The sequence below is a fragment of the Camelus ferus genome, chromosome 8 (assembly GCF_009834535.1).
Source record: "Camelus ferus isolate YT-003-E chromosome 8, BCGSAC_Cfer_1.0, whole genome shotgun sequence".
In the NCBI taxonomy this organism is placed as follows: Eukaryota; Metazoa; Chordata; class Mammalia; order Artiodactyla; family Camelidae; genus Camelus; species Camelus ferus.
Genome location: NC_045703.1, coordinates 2309052 through 2332661, shown reverse-complemented (window position 1 = coordinate 2332661; position 23610 = coordinate 2309052). Strand labels below are relative to the sequence as shown.

Sequence of the window (23610 nt, the reverse complement as noted above, 5' to 3'; positions counted from 1 at the left end):
CAAAGTTTTTCTTCTTAATATCCTTAATTCTCCTACTAATGATTACTGGATATTAGTTTCAAAAATATTTTAAAATTGTATTCTTTCAATGTATTCAATGGCGAGGAAGAATTTCATAGATTTTGAAGGACCACTTGACTACAGATAACACCACCTCTGTGGGAAAACTAGCTATAGCTTATAATGCCTATTTCTCAGAAATTATGAGATCAATGTTTAATAATGTCATCCTGCAGTGGTGAACTGCAGCCGGTTCACATCAACTCAAAAGAGCACAGTGTGTGCATCTCATCCCAACTCAGCACTGAGGGACTTCACACTGATAGACTGAGATCAGTCACGGGGGTAGAATTTACAAGACGAAAATTGGAAAGCACTACAAATCCCCCTCCACTAGAGAGCTGATGTTTAAACATTTATCAACATAGGCTTAAATTTTCACCTTTTTAAAATTTGGTACTTTAGTGTTCCAAACATTAAAAAATAGATGGCTGAATCTGACTTGAACCCAGGACATGCACTCCACCACTTGAGGTATCCCCTCCCGCACCATGTGAATACTTTTTATAATATACCATGTAATGCTGCTTAGCAGCATTTTCCAAACTGTGCTCTGAGAAACTAAAGTTTCCAAGAAATATTCACAGGTACTCTGCAGAAAACTGGCAACCACTACAAACCTTAACTCTATCCCACCTTCACAGTGTCCATTAGCTATTAAATATCTGAAGTTTTGTATCCATTGTATGCTATGCTTATGTTCATCATACATTTTTTTCTTGGCACATAACCATTTTTGAAAACTACTCTGTGGTTATTTATATACATTCTGTAAAGCCGGTGCCCCTCCCCAGTCTTTGCCTGGCACACAGATGTCAATATATTTTTGTTGTCAGTAAATACTGTTGACTAAATGGATGGATGAATGTGTTTTATCCTGTGTCCTTCCTTCCATTCTAGCTCACTGATAGTAGTTCGGCTGTGACTAAGAACTGTGGAACATCTTCGGAGCTAACTCGTAATGAAGGAATTGGCTTCTGCAAAAAGCAAATACCATAGTCCATGATACCTTATTAATCAAAGTAGGAGAATCCTGTATCAAACTTTGGTTTGTTTTAAATAAACTAAACAAACCATAAGTAAAGAAATATTATTTGGGGTAATTACTGAGAAAGTATAAAGAAGTAAATAACAGTGTGAATGCAATTTACAGCTTAATTGCAGACTCATGTAATTTTAGAGTTTAAAATGCACCCGAGCTGATGTCATTTCATAGAATGAGGATGGCTTGTTAGTGTTCAGCACGTAGATGACAGCTTATCTTCCAGGCTTATTCTCATCTAATTTCATAGAGACTGTGACACAAACCTATTTACCCAAACCTTCCATTATATTCAGCAGTGTCCTGAAATGATCAGTTTTGAAAGTAAGCTAATGAGATACTCAAGCTTATCTTATTATTCTAAAGTGCAGAGTAATATGAACAATAAAAATCATTAGATATTGAACAGCATTTTTATACAAATAAAATTTAAAACATCTCAGTCAGTTGTCCGTACAGATTCTCATTTGTAACAGAGCTATTTTATCTCTGGGGTAATTTATCTGATCATACAAGACTGCTTCGATTTAAAATTTTTTTCTTAAAAATTTTATACTTAAGACTGCACGAATTTACATTACCAAATACATTAATAAAAATATCATCCTTCCTCTGAAAATGTTGATTTTGACATAATAGCCTTGTTCCTTTCAAAATCAAATAAGCCCTTAATGGTATATACATGCTCAAAAATTTAAGCCAAAATTCAGACTTAAAGGCAAAAATATTAAGTACACTGTGCTGTGCCAAAGGGAAAGTCTTGGCCTCTCTCTTCATTTATAAAAGGTATATAAAAATATATAATAAATCATCTCTGATTAAAGTAATTTATCTCTTCTCTTCTGACTTGTAGCTATGGCTGCCAATCATCACCTCATTTGCTTATTGGCATTAATGTGCTACTGGAGAACCAGGCTACACCTATAAAAACAGAGCTGCTAGAACAGTGTTTTGGCAGAGGTACACGTTCTGCCAAGGGTCACTGACAAAATTTTTGGAGTCGCTAAAAGAAAAGAAGTTCTTCTGAAGTATTGATATTAAATGTGCTAAATGGGGGGCAAATAGGATGCAACACTGATAAATGCGTGATAAATGGCTTTGAAAATGAAAATTACTCTGTCAGCAATAGGCAGCCTTTAATACCTTAAAGTAAAAAATGAAAAGCCAAACACTCATTAATAATATTCATGGTAATCAAATGTAATTATTTTTGACTCTCCTTGGTTAATATTATTACACTTGCAAATACGAGTTTTCAGTCCCTAAGGTAATTCCTGGGAAACACCACAAAATAAAAATCCTTCTGCAACACAAGTTGAAACTACAATGAGGTATCACTTCACACCAGTCAGATTGGGCATCATTCAGAAGTCTACAAATAATAAATACTGGAGAGGTTATGGGAAAAAAAGGAACCCTCCTAAACTGCTGGTGGGAATGTAAACTGGTGCAGCCACTATGGAGAACAGTATGAAGGTACCTTAAAAAACTAAAAATACACTTACCATGTGATCCAGCAATCCCACTCCTGGGCATATACCCATAGAAAACTGTAATTTGAAAAGATACATGTTCATACAGCACTATTTACAATAATAAGACATGGGAGCAATCTAAATGTCCATCAACAGATGAATGGATAAAGAAGTTATGGTATATACATATGCAGTGGAATATTACTCAGCCAGAAAAAAGAATGAAATTATGCCCTTTGCAGCAATATGGGTGGACCTTGAGATTATCATATTAAGTGAAGTCAGACAGAAAAAGACAAATATCATATGATATCACTTATATGTGGAATCCAAAAAAATGACAGAAATAAACATATACAAAACAGAAATAGATTCACAGATATAGAAAACAAATTTATGGTTACCAAAGGGGAAGGTGGGGGGAGGAGTTTGGGATTAACATAAACACACCATTATATATGAAACAGATAAACAAAAAGGACTTATTGTATAGCGCAGGGAACTGTATTCAATTAAAAAAAATATTTCTGCAAAGAAACCAGTTTTTCTTTGCTACATATTAGCTCAAAATTCATCACTCCAAAGGAAAGGAAGAATATTAACTGCCTAAATATGTTGCTAAATGTGTTGTTGTTTAGGGTCTTATTTCAGAGCAATATAAATAGAGAGGATCCTTTAATTATGCTCAGAGTCAGGGACATATCTTTAATACTAGCCACTGGGAAGATAATTTGTCTTACTAAAATTCTAAGATAAATAATTATTAAAAAATTTAAGTCAGTTGATAATGCTAGTAACAATGGATCATTTGGTTACAAATTTTAATGGATAGTCTACATATTCTCCCTTATTAAGGGAACCCTTGTATGCTGTTGTTAAGAATATAAATTGGTATGGTCTTTATGAAAAACAGCATGGAGTTTCCTCAAAAAGTTAAAAACAGAAATAGCATATGATCCAGCAATCCCATTTCTGGTTTATACATCCAAAGGAAATGAAATCAGGATCTCATAGAGATATCTGCACTCCCACATTCATTTCAGCATTATTCAAAATTCCCAATAGCCAAGATATGGAAAGAACCTATGCAAGAGATGAATGGATAAAGAAAATGTGTGTGTGCGTGCATGTGTGTGTGTAAAATGGAATATTATTTAGCCGCCTTAAAAAGAAGGAAATCCTGCCATTTGCAACATGGGTGAACCTGGAGGACATTGTGTTAAGTGAAATAAACCACACAGAAACACAAATACTGCATGATTTCACTTCTAGGTGGAATCTAAAATAGTCAATTCATAAAGGAGAGAGTATAATGGTGGTTACCAGGGAATGGGGAGATGTTTGTCAGAAAGTACGAAGTTTCAGTTATGCATGATGAGTAAGTTCTGGAGAGCTAACGTACAACGATGTGACTGTAATTAACAATACTCTCCTGTATACTTGAAATTTGCTAAGAGGGTAGATCTTAAGTGCCACCATCAAAAAAAAAAAAAATGTTAACTCTCCAAAGAGACAGATATGTTAATTAGGTTGGATGTAGTGATTTTTCTCACAATGTGTATGTACATCAAATCATCAAATTGTGTACCTTAAATATATACAATTCTTAATTGTCAATAAAAAGAAAAAAATCTAAACTTCTTGTTATGGTAAAAAGTTTTGCTTTCTCTAAGTCAATAAAATACTGCTCTTAATTTTAACATCTAAATGGTAAAATGAGAAAGACTAAAGCTCAGAACAAGTTTGAATGTGGCTTACAAAATTAGGAATGAGCAAACCTGGGTTAACGAACTGATTTGAGAATATCCTAGAACAGGAGTCACAAATTCGGTCCACAAACCAAATCCAAACTGCAACTTAAAAATGGTTTTTACATTTTCTAACAGCCAATAATAAATAAACCAAAAGAAGAATATTTGGTGGCACATGAAAATTATATGAAATTTAAATTTCAGTGTCCAGAAATAGAGTTTTATTGGAATGTGGCCACACACATTCACTTACATGCCTATGGTGGCTTCCACACTTGAGTGGAAGAGTTGAGTAGTAGCAACAAAGACCTACGTGATGCTCTCCGCATTTTGCACTGCTGCTTGGCGCATTACAAATTGCAGTGGTACAGTTATTACTACCAGCACTTTGAATGCCACACATGTTGTCATACTCAATATTTTAAAATATTTAAAATATTTTTTAAAATTTTTGAATTTATTTTTAAAAATCTTTTAAAATTATTACCAGTACATACCCATAATGTTGGAACAAAACAAGAGAAAAGTGGACTTCAAGTGTGATGTGTTTAAGGCACAGAGGTGTATGGATTATTTTGTTATTGAATTAGATGGTGAAGCATTGTGTTCAACATGCAATGACACCATCACTGCTCGGAAGGAATATTACATATGTTGGAATTACCAGACTAAGCATTCATCATTGTATTCTCAAATCATACAAATGAAGTGGCCAGAAAAATGAGAAAATTTAAAACAAAGTATCTCATCACAGCAGAATTTCTTTACAGAAATAAAAAAATGAAAATAAAGCTGCAGCCAAAGTAAGTTTCTGAGTGGCTCATTCGTTAGTCAAGCAACGAAAGCCTTTTACCAATGTTGAGTTAATTAAATTGTTTTTGACTCATCAGCTGAAGAAATGTGTCCAAAGTAAACTTGCTTAAGACTATTATATTAGCTTTTTGGCAAGAACAGTTGCTCAAAGAATTGAGAATATTGGGAGCAACATCATTAGTCAATAAAAAAACCAAGGCAAATGATTCTGAGTGGTTTTCCTTGGCTCTTGATGAGTCAACAGATGTTACTGCCTAGTTATTGTTATTTATTTGATGAGTCAATGCCAAGGTTGAAGTGATTGAAGAGTTGGTTTCTATGAGTAGTCTGCATGGAACAGACAAGGTTATTTTCTAAGAAGTTAAGAAAACATGAATTCAGTGAAACCTGAAGTAGAATCTGCTAAGAGGTATTACAGCAGGTGGTGGTAAAACTATGTGTGGAGCAAAAAGAAAGTCAAATTTACAAAGCTTGTGAAAATGAAGTGTTTAAAACCTATGGTTATTTACTGCATTATTCATCAGCAGGTACTTTGTGGAATATATATGATTCAGTCTTGTGTTATTGAACTAGCAGTGTCAAGGGCGAACTTCATCTAACATCATCAGTTCTGTTCCTTTTTGTCAGATATAGAAGCTGAATATTCTGATTTGCCCTCTCACACAACAGTTTGTTGGCTAAGCAGTGGTAGTTTTATTGTGAGTTTTTGAGATCAAAGCTGATAGTGAGATTTTTCTGAATGAGAAGAAATGCCCTCAGTCACTATTACAGAATACTGAATGGCTCTGGAATTTAACTTTTGTTGCAGGCTTGATAAGGTTTTGTAATGAAATTCAACCCAAAATTGAAACAATGCAGAAAATTGAAAATAGTTATTCCTGCTGTATGTGGAATTCATTCACTGGGATTCAGGGGAAAGCTCCAGATTCAAGGAGAGCTGTAAAGCAATACTTCTCAAAGGGTGGCCCTCACTCCAGCAGCAGCATCACCTGACTATCATTACAAATGCAAATTCTAGTGAATCAGAAGCCCTGGAGGCGAAGCCTGCAAAACAGTGCTTACATGTGAAACATACCACAGTAAAATAATTCTGATGGCAACTAACAGTGAATCATAAAGTAACGTCAAGGTGCTTTATATACTTTCTGAGAGATCTAAAGGTTAAGACAAGCAGCAAAAGCTCCATTCTCACACGAATTTAAAGTAGATATATTTTCTGAGCTCAAACAACAGGTCCAGCAGCGTTTTTTGGATCTCGATGCAAGTGTAAAGGAGATATCCATTCAATTGTGCAGTTGAGGAACTTCCACCTAACCTTCCACTGTATGGGAGTAATCTGCAATGTTATAGTATCTTAAGAGGAAAATATCAAGAGAAGGAAGACCCTAATAGAAGTCTATCAATGCCATCCAAGTGATAAATGTGCTCCATGAAAGTCATGGAACGTGGATTAATCTAAGTATTTGGCAATACCTATCTGTATAGAAAGACATTTTGAAAGACAAAATACATAAAATCTTACTATAGATCAACATTAACAGATGTATACTTACAATCAATTTTGATGACAGGAAATACTAACTTTGAATCTCAGTTAAGTGAGATGTTATCCTCCCCAAAACGTATTACATTCTCATTTGAACTGTATTACAAAACAAACTGCTCTCAATTATTCTTATCTTTCAAATTCTGTCAATAAAAATTTTGTGGAAATTCATTTTCTCTTTAGTTATGTAAGTACTTACAAAATAATCTCAATTTTCACTCTTAACCTTACAAAATAATCTCACTTTTTACCCTTAGCCCACAAACTCTAAAGTATTTACTATCTGGCCCTTTACAGAAAATGTTTGCTGCCCTCTGCTCTAGAACCAGATGCCACTTGGACACTTTTAAGCATAGACTGAATGCACTGTCTCCAAAGCCTCATGGTGTGGGTGTGTACACTGGCTCTGCCACGAGCAGCTATGTGATCATGAGTTAGGTTTTCAATCTTTCTTTGCCTCAGTTTCCTCATCTGTGAATGGGAGTAAATAATGGTATCTATATTACAGGGTTGTTATGAGGATTAAGTGAGTTAGTAAAGGCAAAACTCAGGAGAGACTGCCTGGCACAAAGTAAGAATTAATTCAATGGCAGCTGTCAGCTTAAGATAAAAGTACTACTTTACCCGGTTGGTAGTCAGATTATAAATGTCACCCACCTAAAAGGTAAACTGAATAAAGCACTTAAGATGTTTACATATATTCCTCAGTGAAAAAAAAAATCCAAGTGCATGAGGATAATAAGGGAGGACAAACAAACCAAGCCCTTTCCAACTGCCCCTTGCTTCTGCCATTCAATAGAAGCTGCTGTGGGGCATGCCAACAGGACAGCAGCTCTCATATAGTGGTTTCTTATATGCAGGACATTGCATTAATATTTTAAATGCCACTTATTACATTCTTCATATTCTATAAAAGGATAAACGCAGTTATTACTAGTAATTTATAACACTTACAATTTAAAAATTTGACATATTCTATGGTTTAATTCAATGGTATATTCTAATTCATTCAATAATTATTTACTGAATGCCTACTATTTTCCATACATATAAATTCACTAGCTTAAGAACTTTGTGGGGAAAATGCTTTCAGATATGAGAGTATCCCCAAGAATTTCCTAGAGATATATATTCACTGTGCTAATTTTGAAACTAATTATGGTTTTTCTTAAATAACTACATCTTATAACACAAGAAATTCTAGAGTAGTGCTATCCAGTATGATAACCACTAGCCTCAGAGAACTACTGAACACTTTAAAATGTGGCCAGCACAACTAAGGGACAGAATTTTTAATTAAATTTCACTAAAATTAAATAAAAGAGCCACATAGGGCTAGTGGCTGCCGTACTGGACAGCAGAGTTCTACAGGATCACCGTAGGATGTGCAGGATTGGAAGTTAACAGTTTACCCTGTGTGGGAAAACAAATTTTGTTACACTATACATTTAATGTTAGTTGCTATTCAAAACAGCCCTGCCTTTTCATTCCACAAAATATTTTCTGTCTACTTTCTTAGCAGGAGAACTACATCAATTTACTGTTTAACAAGACAATGTTTGTCTGCTTTGTTTTCTCCACTATAGCTAGTTTCTAAATATTTAAAGTGCTGGGGCACAGAAATAAATAAACAAAATCCACATACAACTCAGAAGTCTTAAACCTTCCCCTCTGGCAAACTTTTAAGGCATCTGCTTAACAGCTGGAAAGCTATTTCATTTAGTAGTTTACCTCTTGTTCTTGATCACGCTCATAGTTTTATACTGTTGTTATCCAGTAGTAAAATAGAGAAATATATCAGAATGAAAGTGGAAAAACTAAAAAATGTTTAAGTTGAAGAGCTAATACATCAGCTTACAAAATAATCTTAACAGCTGAAAAAAATTAGATTCTTTCTCCGACCAACTCTGGCAATTTTGTACATACCAAACAGAATACTGGCCAGGTCATAGGTTTATTATTAATAAGGCATCCTTACATGGAGGTGTGAAAAATTAATTTTATTTTTTGCATAAATATCATGATACTTTATTGTTCAAAGTGTTCCTTTCAAAATAAGTTAAAATGTTTCCATATTATTCTTTCATTAAATGTATAATTATTCACTAAAGCATAATATCACTGATTAACATAAGATAAAAATAAATGAACCATTCACATATTCTTGAAGAAAAGTGCTTACATTTTGTGAAAACATTTCTTTACATCATTGATTTAATGATTTAATGGACAATTCCATATTTTTCTTTAAAATCCACAAATGTCTAAATGGGATATTAAGACATTGTTGCCATTATAAAAATGAAACAAAACCAACCCCAGAACAAAACCCTACAAAAACACATGAATTTTATTATAGAACATATATTAAGTCACTGAGTAAAGCTCTTTTTTATGAACACTTTCGGAAAGCTCACATTGAGTTCTAGCACAGCTCTATTATCAATCTGTGAACAGAAGGACACATCAAGTAAGGAAAGATCTTTACATGATTCCAGGAGTTTTCTTAGGGACGCTGGACTTACCATTCTTGTTCCTGTTTAAAAAAAAAAAAAAAATTAGATACATTCCCCAATAAAAAGTCCCTTTATTGTTAGTTATTTAAAATACACTTAAAATAAATACCCTAAAAATTAAAAACATTTCTCAAAACAAAAGACTTTGTATTGAAATAATCCTGTAAAAAAAAATACAAAATAAATTTTCCCAGCCAATTTGGCATCTAGGACCTGAATTTTGTCAATACTCTACCCATTTTGTCTTCATTCCTACTTCCCACCCTTTCCAGTGCGTTCCTCCAGACTTCCCTATTTCTGTTCATCCCAGTTCAAAACTGCCCATCTCATTTTCCAAAACCCATGAGTCAAATCAGACAGCAATACTTAATAATGGTTCAACCTCTAATTCTATGCAGTATAATTACTGAGCAACTACTCTGTAGAAACTTCTGTTTCAGGCACTGGAGATGCAAAGATGAGTAAGACATGTGTCTCAAGGAACTCACTGACCAGAAAGCAAATAAGCACAACACACTCTGATAAGTTTTACAGTAAGCAGTAGGTACAAAATGGCATTACTGGAAGACAAATGATGGATGGTGAGTACTATGTAGCCCACATTAAATCTGAAGTGATTATGGGATATTTTGATGGAATGTAAATTACATAAATTTTGTAAAGCACCTGATATGTGGCAGGCACTCAATAAATACCAAGTATCACTAGGCTCTAGGATGTCACCTGCTGTAAAACATACCTTGTTTTAACTACAGCTTTTATAGGGAAAAAAAATTATAATTGTATTGTATATACATATCTACTGGGATGGGGATTAAAGTTCCTGAAACGCTAGTCTATGCCATTTCCTCTGAGAAATCCTTTCTCCCCTCCTGCCATGGGCTCCAGAAGCTGTAAGTGTACTGCTGCCCTGGCTGTGACTGGCCCCACGACAGATCCATGCAGATTCTCCCGGGAATTTAGAAGTGGAATTCAGTAAAGCCTCCAATGCACACTGACCCCTTGAACTGAAGACCTGGGAAATGGGGTCAGGGCTGCTATACTTGGCCATGGGTGCCCAGAGATGCAGAGATGGCCAGCGTGACAAGAAAAGAACAAGCAGAAGCAAAGGGAGAAGCAGACGTGAAAGTCTGTGTTATGCGGGCAGAGGGCAGGGCGAGGACAGGTGCCTGAGCACATAGCATAAGAAATACAAGGAATAAAAGAAAAGCTTCCTTGCCATTTGATGGTTTTCCAGTCCCACCTGAGGTCTGACCATAACTAGCGTCTACCCACAGGATCTGAGAGAGACACCTTCATCTTCATTCATCATGATTGTCTTTTCCTTATGCTTCACTTATCTTGAGTGGATCTCTGTTATGTAAGATCAGAGACCCTCACGTAAGCCTCTCAGCTCCCTGGTGTTTCTCACCCAGGGTGTGACTGCTTTCTATTTGTCAGTCTTGGTCAACAGAATCTGAGTTTCCTGATAAAGTAGGAGTTCCTAAAGCCCAAGAGAATGCCAGGGGAGGAAGTCAGAGGCTGAACATTTAACTAGTCTAGGGCTCCCCTGTCCTCTGCCTCCAGGGCACTCTGTGTTGTTTTGTTATCAGCTTAGGACAGAGTTTTGTTTTCAGTCTGCTTGCTCCTTCAGGGCACAGCCACATCTATGTTATTCCCTGTTTAAAACAATGCCAAACAGGGTGTATGCTCACTATGTGTGTAATGGATGAAAGGACGAAGGGATGGTGGTTAATTTCACCCTGGCTTAGACCCTCCTTAGATGGATTACTGCAGCTAATCGCTCTGAGTTTGAGCTCTTCCTTCTCCAGTTCACCTAATACTTGTTTCCAGATAAGTATTCCTAAAACACAGCTCTAGATATCTCACTCATATCCCTAATTAAAACCCAGGAAAAGCTCTTCCTTGTTTAATTTTGTGCAGATTCCTCATCCTGGTGTTCAAAACTCTCCACGATACCCTCCATTATACCAACATTCTGAATCAAATTAGACGGCCTGTTCTCTGAAGACACTCTATACCTGTAACGCCCACGCTTTTGTTTCATGCTATTAATTCTGCATAAGATGCCCTCCTCCCCCTGTTTCCTGTTCACTTTTCAGGGATACCTTTCAAATACCTACTAACCTTTTAAATCAAGCTTTTCCTTACTTCTCTGATCCTATATACTCCCTTTTCTTGGAGCCCTTCAAAGTGGACTTGCTTCTGGCTTGCATTACAGTTATGTACATGGCCGTTTTACCCCTTCTTGCTAGGTCATCAACCCTCTGAAGGTAGGGACTGTATCTCACTCAGCTCTGTACTGATCAGTAAGTATTTTTAGTGTGAAGAAGATATGCCACTTAACATTCACATATGCTAATCACAAAATGACAAATAAAATAATGACTATTGGTTTGGTTTAATTAAGAATCTTTAAAAAAAAAAAAAGGATTCTAACAGTAAAGGATGACGGGAACCAAAATACAACAGTAAAAATAAAGAAAACATAGCATAGTGGTTAGAAGCAGAGACTCTGGTTCAAATCCAGATGCCCTTCTGGCCATGAGCCCTGGGCAAATCACGTAACCTGTTTCAGCCGGTTTCCTCCTCTGTGGCTAATAATAATATCCACCTCATAAGGTTGGTGTGATGATCAAATCACTTAATACATGCTCAGAACGGTATAAAGCATACAAGATACAAACTACATGTTGCTGTTAACACTATTATTAATTATTGACTATTATTGATATTATTTTTTTACTGTGCTCTTAATATTTGAAATAAGATATTCCAATTTATTTACCTGATGACTGTCTCCACCCATACCTAGATTTGGCATAAGAGATAATAAAACATCCTTGCTCCTACACTCCTGAAAGTCACAAATGTTTTCAAAAAAGAAGTCATTATACTTCTTACCTGTTTTTCCTTTATGTCTCTGTCAAGTAATTCACACATTTAAAGGCCAAACTCAGGCCACTTGACAACCGACCCCACCATTCATCACAACTGTGCTGCTGTTTTGGGCTCAGTGTTGGGAATACCGACTCCTTTGCGGTTCGGTAGCATTTTAGATGCTGGCTCTCCATCTCCAGTGTATGTTTTAGGGGCTTGTAAAACAGGTTTTCAGCAACAGTAGCACCATCCTCTGAAGTGAAGCCTGATGCAACGTGTGATTCATTTGAAAAGATCCTTGGCTGCCTTACCTGAGTCTCCCTGTGAATCCAGGACTTTCTCTTAAACTTTTCAAAATATTTCCCTCACAAAACATCTAGGCTAATTCAAAGGGGAGGCTGGATAGGAAGTTTTGAAAAGGAACAAGCAAAGTAAGTGGGTGTGGTGTTTTGAAAAAAGTACTGACGGTGGGGCCAAATCCCTTGTTTGAACCCTTGCTCTGCCACACAGTAACTGCTGGCTCCAGCGCCCTCCCTCATCTACGAAAAGCAAATGATACCCACCTTCCCCAGCTGTGAAGATGGAAAGGAGAATATAGCAGAGATGAGGTATCTAGCCCGAAGTGTGCCATGTAACAGGCAAGAATTTTGCCCTAAGTTTTTTTTCTTTTTTTGAGTCAACTGTTTGTATTGATTTTTCATTTATGTTTATTGAAATATAGTTGATTCATAATACTGTGTTCGTTCCAAGTGTAAAGCATAGTGATTCAGTAATTTTTGCAGATTGTATTCCATTATAGGTTATTATAAGATACGGGATATGATTCCCCGTGCTATACGGTATATCCTTGTGGCTTTTCTGTTTTATACGTGGTAGTTGGTATCCATTAATCTCATACTCCTAAATTTTCCCTTCCTGTTTTTAAGAAAGAATTTCTGCCTAAAAGTAACTTGAATAAGTAACATGCAACTATATGGGCAACATCTACAAATGTCTCATAAACCTGGACTGTCGAGAGATTTTAACTGAAATGACAAACACAGGTGTTGAAAATCTTCAGGTTTTCCTTTTGCTGAATGTTGAATAAACAGGAAACAATATAACTAGCACTTTAAGGACTAATCTGTTAGTATTAACACGTTACCAGCAACACAGTGCAAATGCTATTGGGGTTCACAACTGTGGGGGCAATTTTACCTGTGGCCAACGTAAGAAATAACAAAATTTCACAGGGTTCCTTGCTGTAAATTGCAATAAGAACACAAGGAACCCCGGAACTGGAAAGGCTTTCCAATAGCTCTGCCTTAGGGTAGAACTATTCCTAAAAACCAGAATTACCAGGGATGGAGATGTCACAATATTCCTTAAGCAAGAGCTCAACATCAAGAAGCCATCTATATGTGTGTGTGCATCTTGAATTCATTATACAAATGGATTAATTTCTCATCTGTCCTTAATAAAAATGGAGAAAATAGCTCATATAAATTCTCACTCTTCATACTAGATCAAGAATGAATGGTTACTTAGAGCTTTCTGAGAGGTACAACTATAAAATTATGTTATTGCCCTCACTTTTTTAAGTACAGTTATAATTATCAGGACAAAAATTTTTTTTATTGTATCTAAGAATTTTTTTTTCTGTGCAAAAAGTGTGAGATTACCTTTTATGTCAAGCCTTAAAAGAAGTTTATATATTGTATCCTTACCTAATATGTCCAGTTGGCGTAATCTGGTACAATTACCCGCCAGCTCCTCAATGTCTGTGTCACACACAGACCTGTTAGCTGTTAGAAAGAGTTTCTGCAAGTTTGGAAGCTGGCGTGCCAGTCTGGCGAAGCACCCGGTGCTGCTCTGCAGAGTAGGGCACCAGCCGAGGTCAAGTTCCTCCAGAAGCGGACACCCAGAAGCCAGCTCTGCTATCCCATTCTCAGTAATATTCTTACATCGCCACAGGTCCAGGGTACGGAGTTTTTTACACTTGGCTCCTATCATGCTCGCTATCACATCGTAGTCTTCAATCTGGAAATCAAATCATTTCAATCTTTTCCATATGATGCTCAGAAATGCAAACTCTTTTGAGCACGTTAAAACATGCCTAATCATCTCCTGTTGTTTGCTCCCATGTAAACATACTCATGTTGTGATTAATACAGATCTGCCCACTCATCTCACAGATCTGCCACTGTTTCATAAAACAGCAAGAGACATCACTTACTTAAAAATCCATTTAACAGAATTCCAGACAGAGGATGTTAATGAATTAAATCCCAAAGCAGTCTGAAATTCTGTCTCTCATAAAGAATTTGAGGATGATGTATTGTTCTTGTATACCTTGCATTTTGACCATACTGTTGTTACTCCAATAAGAGCTTCTGGATAAAGGGGTGCTCTTTGCCAGGCTCTAAAATAGTAAGGGAATAAACTGATAGTACTAATAAGGATACTAGTTTTGGGTTAAACGAGGCATTTGGGGACTGAATATACAACACAAAAATAATTTAGATTGTGATAAATTCACTGTTGTCAGTTACTGGAGGTGTCCAATGATTTACCTCATGTTCACCAGATAAGCTTCTACTAATCAAGGATTAAACACTTTAGTTCATGGGCTTTGCCTGCTTTAATAATGTTTCTTTAAACAGATTCTTTTAAGAGCTTCATTTGATTTTGTTAAGATCAGGTATCAGAATTACCACCAGAAGTCAAAGGGAAACAAAACAGCAAACATTTGCAATGATTACTTCCTTTCGCTCATTTGTTCATTCATATTTTCATCTACCTTGTGCCAGCACTGGCACTCCAGATACTAGGAACAACAATGAATTAAAAAGGAAAAAAAAAGACTGTGTTCACATTTTTGGGAAAGACATACAGATGACTAAATGAGCAAAGTAAATTCAGAAAGTGTTAAGTGAAAATAATAAAACCAAAACCGAGATGTGAGAATGATCAGAAGGTGAGGGGTCAAGGAAGGGAGTAGGGGCCGCTGGGATCCCTGGGACGGAAACTGGTACCTCCAAGGAACAGAAATGAGAATGGGCGTGGCCCAAGGGGAGTGGGGGAGAGGACAGGCTGGGGAGCCAGACAGCTCTGCAGGGGCCAGGCCGTTAGGCTATGAAGGACTTTGAATTTTTATTTTAAATGCTAAGGAAATCAATGGAGGGTTTGAAGCAAATATGATTTACACTAAAACAAAAATAAAAATCCCTCTGGCTTCTGTCTGGAGGATGGTCTTGGGTGTGTAAGAGTAGGAAGCCCAGTGAAGAGGCCTGCACTAGGTCAGAGGAGAGATGGCTTGGATTAAGGTGGAGTGTGGAATCGGAGAAGTGGATTATATTTTGAGCAGAACCAAATAGCTGATACATTACATACAGTGGTGACAATTTCTGAAGGTCCTTAGTAACTGTATATGGCAGAATCAGGAAAAGTTGACGTGGGGAAATATAATTATCTACTTAAGTGAGTGGACCTGAACAACACAAAAGTGTAGCTTTGATCATTAGTGCAGCCAATTAGCATCTTTAGAAAGAAGCAATTTAAAATTTCTCCAAAATTCACAATGCTGATTGCTCTTATTTTGATAGTCAAGAATAAAATATCAAATGATACTTTGATCATCCTGCCTTTTGGTCAACTGACAGGAAGGAAAATGAAATAAACATGGTATTAAAATATCAACCAAGAGCCATCTGTGTTACTGTCCTGCTGGACCCAGACCTGCTGGGAAGAAAGAACAGCATTTCTATGACAAGTATGAAATGTTTCAACCATCATGTTAGCAGCGGTATCAGCAATATTAGTAGTATTTCTGAATTTCAAATGTCAAGTCCCTGAAACTTCATTTCCTGGCAAACAAATATCAATGGTAACAATATTGGTAACTACATATTTTAATTTAAAAATAGCCTATTTATCTAAAGTAGCATTTCCCATAATATATCACATAATAATAGATGTAATACAGAAAAATGGGTTCAGTCGTCGGGTGAAGTTGGAAAACATTGATTTAAGCAAAGGCAACCTGCTTCTTTATTGTAGGACATGCCACTGAAAACTCCAGGAGAAGGACATAATAGTACCGTTTCCTAATTTTGACCTAGAATTCCTACTCCTCCTCCTTCCCCCCTACAATACAGATGTTTTTAAATTGAGTATCTTTTAGCACTAATGTTCCGTGGGCCAACTCTGGAAAATGCTGACTGTAAATATACATCATAATTCCAAATGTAAAGTGTCTGTGATCAGAGGCCTTCTTTTCTAGAGAATGCTGCTCTAGTTTATGGGGAGGTAATTGACAGGCAGAATAAGGTACCTTGAGCCAAAGTTAAAACAGGGTCCTTATCAATCTAAAGGCGATCTAGCAATAAGCAAAGATCCAAGTGGAAGAAACTGGCTGGTGTGTTGTCACAGAAAGTGCCATTGAATATTACTGAACCCATCTAGAAGAGCCACTAGAAGGACCCAACAGAAGCCCATGAAATAGCTTACTAAGAAAAAAGTTGACTAGAAGTAAAGAAAACCTAATGCTGAGCTAGTGGGCTCCCAGGATGGCTTCCAGAGACCAGGATGGGCCTGAGCCCACACATGGGGTTTAATAAGGCCCAACGAACTTCTCTGATCTTGCAACCATCCTGCTTATTCAGATTTTCCTAACAAGTGGAGGCTAAACTGAAATGGTCTAGGATCTTCTGAATCTGCTTTGGGTGGAGGGGTGGGTGCAGGGTAAAGCAGTGAAGAGGAAAGGACTGCTCCACGGTCAGTTATACTGGGTGGGAGATGCATTTTCTGGGAGTGCACACACAAACACCACGAGCTCTATTGTCCTTTTAATCTCAGTATTTATAAACCACATAATTTAATTGAAAACCATTTCATTTATCCCATGAGCTCTTTCAGTAACATAAGAAATTATAATTTTAAATCTGAAAGGACTTTAAAGATTATTTAAATAGTCCCTAGGCTTTGGGATTTCATGAACCAGTAACATTTCAAAAAATCTTGAGTTCCAATATAGGGTGTCCATCTTTTTACCTTACCCAGTAATGATAGTAAAACAAACACAAAAACAAAATGAACCTATCAGCATGTCCAGAAAATCATCTCAGAACTCAAAAACTAAAATTAGCTTTGTGCAAAACTTGCCAAACTCCTGGCCCTTGGGTATAATTGGTATGTTATTTTGTAAAGCAGCCCAGAGAGGTAAATAGCTGGTCTGAGATAACACCTGGCTTGAGGCAGAACCAAACTCTTTCCAACGCACAGTAACTTCTTTCCTTGTTCTCACAGATAAATAATGTCAGTGTTTCAAAGACAAACTCTCCGATTGAAGAAAAATGTTTGAAAGTGGGGTACACAGTAATTAACCATAAATCTGCAAAGCTGTGGGTGGGGTCGATCAGGATAAAATTCACCCATGGGAAGATAACTGAGCATAAAGAATTTTCAAATACTTACCATTACACAACTACCCAAGCTGAGGTGCTGAAGCTCTGAACAGAAGTTCAAAATGCTGAGCAGGGCTGTTTGCTGCCATCAGGAACCATATCAGAGGCAAATAAGGAAAGTGAAAGGAAGTGAAACAAAGAGAAGGGGTCAATTAGACATTAAAGGCTGTCACTGCTTTTCCTGAAATAGAGCTCAAAACCTAGGTTACAGACACCACAAATGCCATTTAATGAGTCCCCAGGTGCTCCCGCCATTGACTGGCTTGGAGTCAAGGTAATCATTACTCATCTCCACGTTAAGTCATCGCTTTGTACATGATTTCACAGGCCCCAAAGATACCGACATTCCCTATGACCCCCTGGTTCATTTCCCAAAGGTAAGCAGTTTGGGAGTCTGGTTAATACTGAACAACAAAACAGGTTAAACAATCCCTCTCTCAAAAAAAAAAAAAAAAAAAAAAAACCCACAGAGGGCGGTGACACTCATAGAACAGCGGCGGCTCTGACATTCACTGATCAGCTGCAGCCTGATGGAACTGCCAATAGTCACCCCAAATCAGGATTGAGCTGGTGACTTTAATGTCAAAGGATTCTCTTTTCTGACAAGGATACCAACAACCATTGAGCACCTGTCATGGGTAACATGCTGACTGAAACAGTATATAATGTGTGCTTTCTAGTCATGTTCCTGCCATTTAAGCCCCCATATCCTGTGCAATGAAAACGGTTTCACCACTAAAGAAGTCCAGAGGTGTCCTAGACCACTGCCTGATCATGGTTCCTAAACTATCCCCAAACAGTCATAATGTCACTTGACGACATGCCTGCCATGAAAAACTGTAAAGACATTCAAATTTCTAGTTTTTCTTTTATAAATGAAAAAAAAAAATACTACTTAGACTTACGTGGCAAAATTTCTTTCTCAACATTTTAGCTAAATCTTATCTATCACAATTAAGATGATATTATACAACCTTTGTTTAATCTATTCCAAGTGTTCAGAAATTGAAAAAAAGCAGTTGGGGAGAAGATGAAGAATGTGTCAGTGACAATACAAAACATTTATTCAAACCCCAGATAAGATTCTCATTGAGAAAATAAAGTAACCAAGTATTTCAACTAAAATAAACTTAGTGAAGGCAAAAATAAAATAATAGTTATAATAGATGCTAGAGTGATACCAGACTTAAGACTAATTGCTTCACTGTTGTGCATTTTTAAAAATTTAAGCAAAAAAGTTCATATTGATTTTATGCTTAAGTTTCAACACAACTTAATAACATTTACTAGATAATGCCATGTAGATCTCAGAATGCTGATATCAGAAGAGGTATATGAAGATAAGTTGATTTTCAGATTCTCCATAATACTTAGCTATTTTAACTTACTGATAGGAAAAATGACATTAGGTTTTTTTTCTTTTTTAAATTAAAGTACCATATCTTATAACAAGGTTGTTTTATAAGATTTTCGCAGAGCAAAATCCAGAAGATTTTAGAAAATTTTTGTATATTCTTGTAGATAATACATTTTAAAATTAAAAAAATACACATACTCATGCATTCATTCATGATTCATGGAACTTGTTTGGGTAATTTATTTTTAAATTACTTACAATGAAGAATCTCAAATATGCAGACAAGTATAGAGTCCAAGATAATGAACACTCATGTGGCCACAACTCAGATTTATCAAATCAACATTTCGCCTTCTTGGCTCATTGTGTTCTATATGTGTATCCCTCCATCCATTCACATCCCTTCTCAGAGGTGATCTCTATCATGACTCAGGGTTTAAAACGTGCTCGAAAATTATATAATTTTTCTACATATTCTGGACCATAAATAGCCCATATTGTTTTTATATAAATGCTATTATAATGTGCATCTACCTCTGCATTTTCCTAAACAAGGTGAGAGATGTGTCCACACTGATACAGCTTAGTTCACCGACTTTTTCACTGTTGTGTATTGTTCCATTATACAAGTTTACTGCAATATACAATCCCATTTGATGAATATTTAGTTTACAAGTTCTACCATAACAAAGAATGTTATAATAAACATTCTTATATGTGCTTCCATGTGCATTTATAGAAGAATATTTCTCTAAAGCACATACCAGAGTATGCCTCAATTTTACTGAATTTTGCTAAATAGCTCTCCTGAGTGTTTGTATCAACTGATGCTCCCACCAGCAGTATAAGAGTTGGGTCCCACTTCTTTGCCAACAGGTATTTTCATCCTTTTTAATGTCTGTCTATCTGATGAGTATGGAATGGTATCATTTGCACTAATATGATTCCTAGTGAGGTTGAAGATCTTTTCATATGTCTGTTTCCTAGATTTCTAATCTTTTTTTTTCCCCACAACTACTTGTTCTTGCTGTTTTAGCCTATCCATGTCCCATAATTTCTGGTTCTATTTAAAAAGATGCTTTCCTTTACTTCTTTAACCTTCCATTTCCTTGACCTCACTCTTCTATTCTTCCCTGTCTAAGGGTCTTACAGATTGCCCCCATCCAGAACCAGGACTTCTATTTAAAGTGCAATGGTCCTGGGGATATTTCAGAACCAGGGGGAGGCTTGGCTCATTCTGACCATGAGGCACAGCCAATGTCATCTCACTATATACTATATGGTATATCTGCTCGGGCCCAAATTCCTCCTTTCTCTAAGATTTCCATCCAACCCCTGGGTGGCTTGGACAGCCATCTAACATGATCACCTAGCTTTAACTGACTTCCATGCTGGGACAATAAGATTCTCTTGATATAGTTTGAGATGAACTCCCTGTTGAATAAGTTCTTCTAATTAAAAACAACACTAAGGCAGAAAATACTTATTGTCAACAGCACCACAATAAACTGGACTGTTCTTTAGAGGAGATGTGTCTATTGCTTACTATTTTAAAGATCATAACTTTAGGACAGACTTAACTCACTTTTGAATTAATATTCTCATAATTATATATTTAGAAAACACTGGTGTCAGAGTAGATGCATTCTGGAGGAATTTCAAGTTGTAAAGAGGAATCCATGGCCAACTTAACTTACTCAGGTAAATATTTTACAATAACTTACACAGTCTGCACATTAAATGGAGAATTAAAAATTCATTTAATAGTGGAAAGAATTATCATTTTTCATCCCCACCTTAAAAAAGGAACTAACATAGAACATAAGAGATTACTGTGAACGATATCACACATCTTTGCTAAATAAGAGATGCGAGATCAAATGCTGAGACCATGCTATAAGGGGGCAAGAATGACCTTGGAAGAGATGTTGTGAGGAATGTAACAAGGACTCAAATAGAGATAAATAAAGGGGTTGACAGGGAGCACTGAGGTGAGCAAGTGCAAGTTCACAGTTTCCTGACTTTCTCCAGCAGAGCTTCTGATAAGGCAGAGACTGTGGGAGTGCCCAGGCTTAGAGCACAAATCTATATAGATCAGCTTGCAATCTAAATCCAGTTAACCAATTTCCTCTGAGAACATCTTTAGTATATTCTTTCTCTATGCTGTTACTATTCAGAATCAAAGTACTACTATTGATGCTAAAGCAAAAAAAGAAGTTAACTCTTCACTTACAGACATAAAATGACCTGATTTTGGAGAGACCATAGACTCGACAATTTAGAGCAGGAGTGGACAAAATACTGCCCACAGGCCAAAGTCAGCCCACTGTCTGTTTTTGTAAATAAAGTTTTATTGGAACAAAGGCACACCTGTTCATTTATGTACTGTCAATAGCTGTTTTCACACTACAGCAGCAGGGCTCAGCAGTTATGGCAGAGACCATATGTGGACAAAGCCAAAAATATTTACTATCCAGCCCTTCATGGAAAGAATTTGCCTGCCTCTACTTAAGAGGACAATTCTGCCTTAATGAGTACTTGCAGCACGTCTACGTGTATAGAACACACAAACAGATGGATTAAAGCTACATTAAGTGCACTACAGAAAAGGTATTTGGACATAAAAACTGAACAATTTAATTAACTTCTTATTTAAGACTGAAGATACTGTTTACGTTCCCCAACAAATTCTGCTGATTAGTCCTGCAAAATTCAATAGAGGCACAAGAGTAGCTCTATAAAATTAAAACACAATTGAAATAGTTGGCAGTTTTAATAATATAAGGTAGCAGATTCATTTTCAAATGAGTTTGTAATTTTTAAACAAAGGTCAACCTTATTTAAAGCTCTGTGGAAAGGGATTCACTAAAGAGTGACTGGATTCATGTTAATTTCTTTTCCAGAATTATCAAAACATACCCTAGGTGAATGATGGCATCTGGGAGTAGGATTTATGTTCATAAAGAAAGAATCCTTTTGACTTAATAAGAAAAAAACAAACTACCCAATCCAAAAATGGGCATAAGACCTAAACAAGCAATTCTCCAAGGAAGAAATACAAATGATCAATAGGCACATGAAAAAATGCTCAATATCACTAATTATCAGAGAAATGCAAATCAAAAGTACAATGAGGTATCACCTCACACCAGCCAGAATGGCCATCATTCAAAAGTCCACAAATGACAAACACTGGAGAGGCTGTAGAGAAAAGGGAACCCTCCTACACTGCTGATGGGAATGCAGGTTGGTGCAGCCACTGTAGAAAACAGTATGAGATTCCTCAAAACACTAGGAATAGACTTACCATATGACCCAGGAATCCTGCTCCTGGGCATATATCCAGAAGGAACCCTACTTCAGAATGACACCTGCACCCCAATGTTCATAGCAGCACCATTTACAATAGCCAAGACATGGAAACAGCCTAAATGTCCATCAACAGATGACTGGATAAAGAAGATGTGGTATATTTATACAGTGGAATACTATTCAGCCATAAAAACAACAATATAGTGCCATTTACAGCAACATGGATGTCCCTGGAGAATGTCATTCTAAGTGAAGCCAGAAAGAGAAAGAAAAATACCATATGAGATAGCTCGTATGTGGAATCTTAAAAAACAAACAAACAAATACAAAACAGAAACAGACTCATAGACGTAGAATACACACTTGTGGTTGCCAAGGGGGGGGGAGGTGGAAAGGGACAGACTGTGAGTTTGAAATTTGTAGATACTGACAGGCATATATAGAACAGATAAACAAGATTATACTGTATAGCACAGGGAAATATATACAAGATCTTGTGGTAGCTCACAGCGAAAAAGAATGTGACAATAAATATATGTATGTTCATGTATAACTGAAAAATTGTGCTTTACACTGGAATTTGACACAACATTGTAAACTGACTATAACTCAATAAAAAAAATGTTAAAAAAATAAGAATCCTTTTGCATTCCACCTAAAATCTACCTACTAACCCTGTTCAGCAGCTTCAAAATCCAATGGATAACTATAAGTTATAGAGGATTAATATGGTCTCTACTTGTTACAAAGAAATTTATTAAGAGGTAAAAGATGGCAAGAATTCAAATTTTGATTGACAGCTTTTTAAGAGATGCTACCCATAAAGTTCATAACCTCCTGTCCTCTAGATTTCTAAAGTGTTAAGCAAAAGTACTTAATAAAATGATAACTGATGGTTAGTATACTCACATAAGTTTTAGATAATCCAGATTTATAGTTTAGAGTTATATTTATGTATACCATGTACATCTAATAATATGAGATGTAATATAATCAACATATTAATACTGTGTTTACTATTTTACATTAATACAGGTTTATAGTTGTTATAACTAGTTAATAATTTTTGTAATTAAATTTTTTCAGTTAAAAATTATTGTTTATCTTCAATAAAGAATATAACCCTTAATTATCACACTGTTAATATAGGAAGGTAGGATTGAAAATCAATATTCTCTACTCCAAAACATGATTCCTAGAAAGCATATTAAGGAAACAAAGAACAAGTTTATACATCCCAGACATACACTAGCTAAAATACAGAGACTAGGGACATCACCTGATCATAAATGTACTTCCACTGATCATGATACATTTCAAACACATCAGAACAACATCTACAAGTAATGAGATGGAATTTTATAAAAGTATATTCACTAAATGAAAACTTATAACTTTACATAACAAATATCAC

General features: G+C 36.1%; 1 protein-coding gene across 4 annotated transcripts in view; it reads right to left on the bottom strand.

Moving 5' to 3' along the window:
- Window positions 1–8666: 8666 nt before the first annotated feature.
- The window catches only part of FBXL4 (F-box and leucine rich repeat protein 4), a 63229-nt gene continuing 48285 nt past the window's right edge, over window positions 8667–23610 (bottom strand). For all 4 annotated transcript variants that reach the window (XM_032484415.1, XM_032484417.1, XM_032484416.1 and 1 more), the window contains 3 exons: window positions 17538–17609; window positions 13790–14102; window positions 8667–9223 (listed from right to left, as the gene is read on the bottom strand). In XM_032484415.1, coding sequence (XP_032340306.1) covers window positions 9060–9223; window positions 13790–14102; window positions 17538–17609 — 549 coding nt within the window. In that variant the 3' untranslated portion in view covers window positions 8667–9059. The remainder of the gene's footprint in view (window positions 9224–13789; window positions 14103–17537; window positions 17610–23610) is intronic.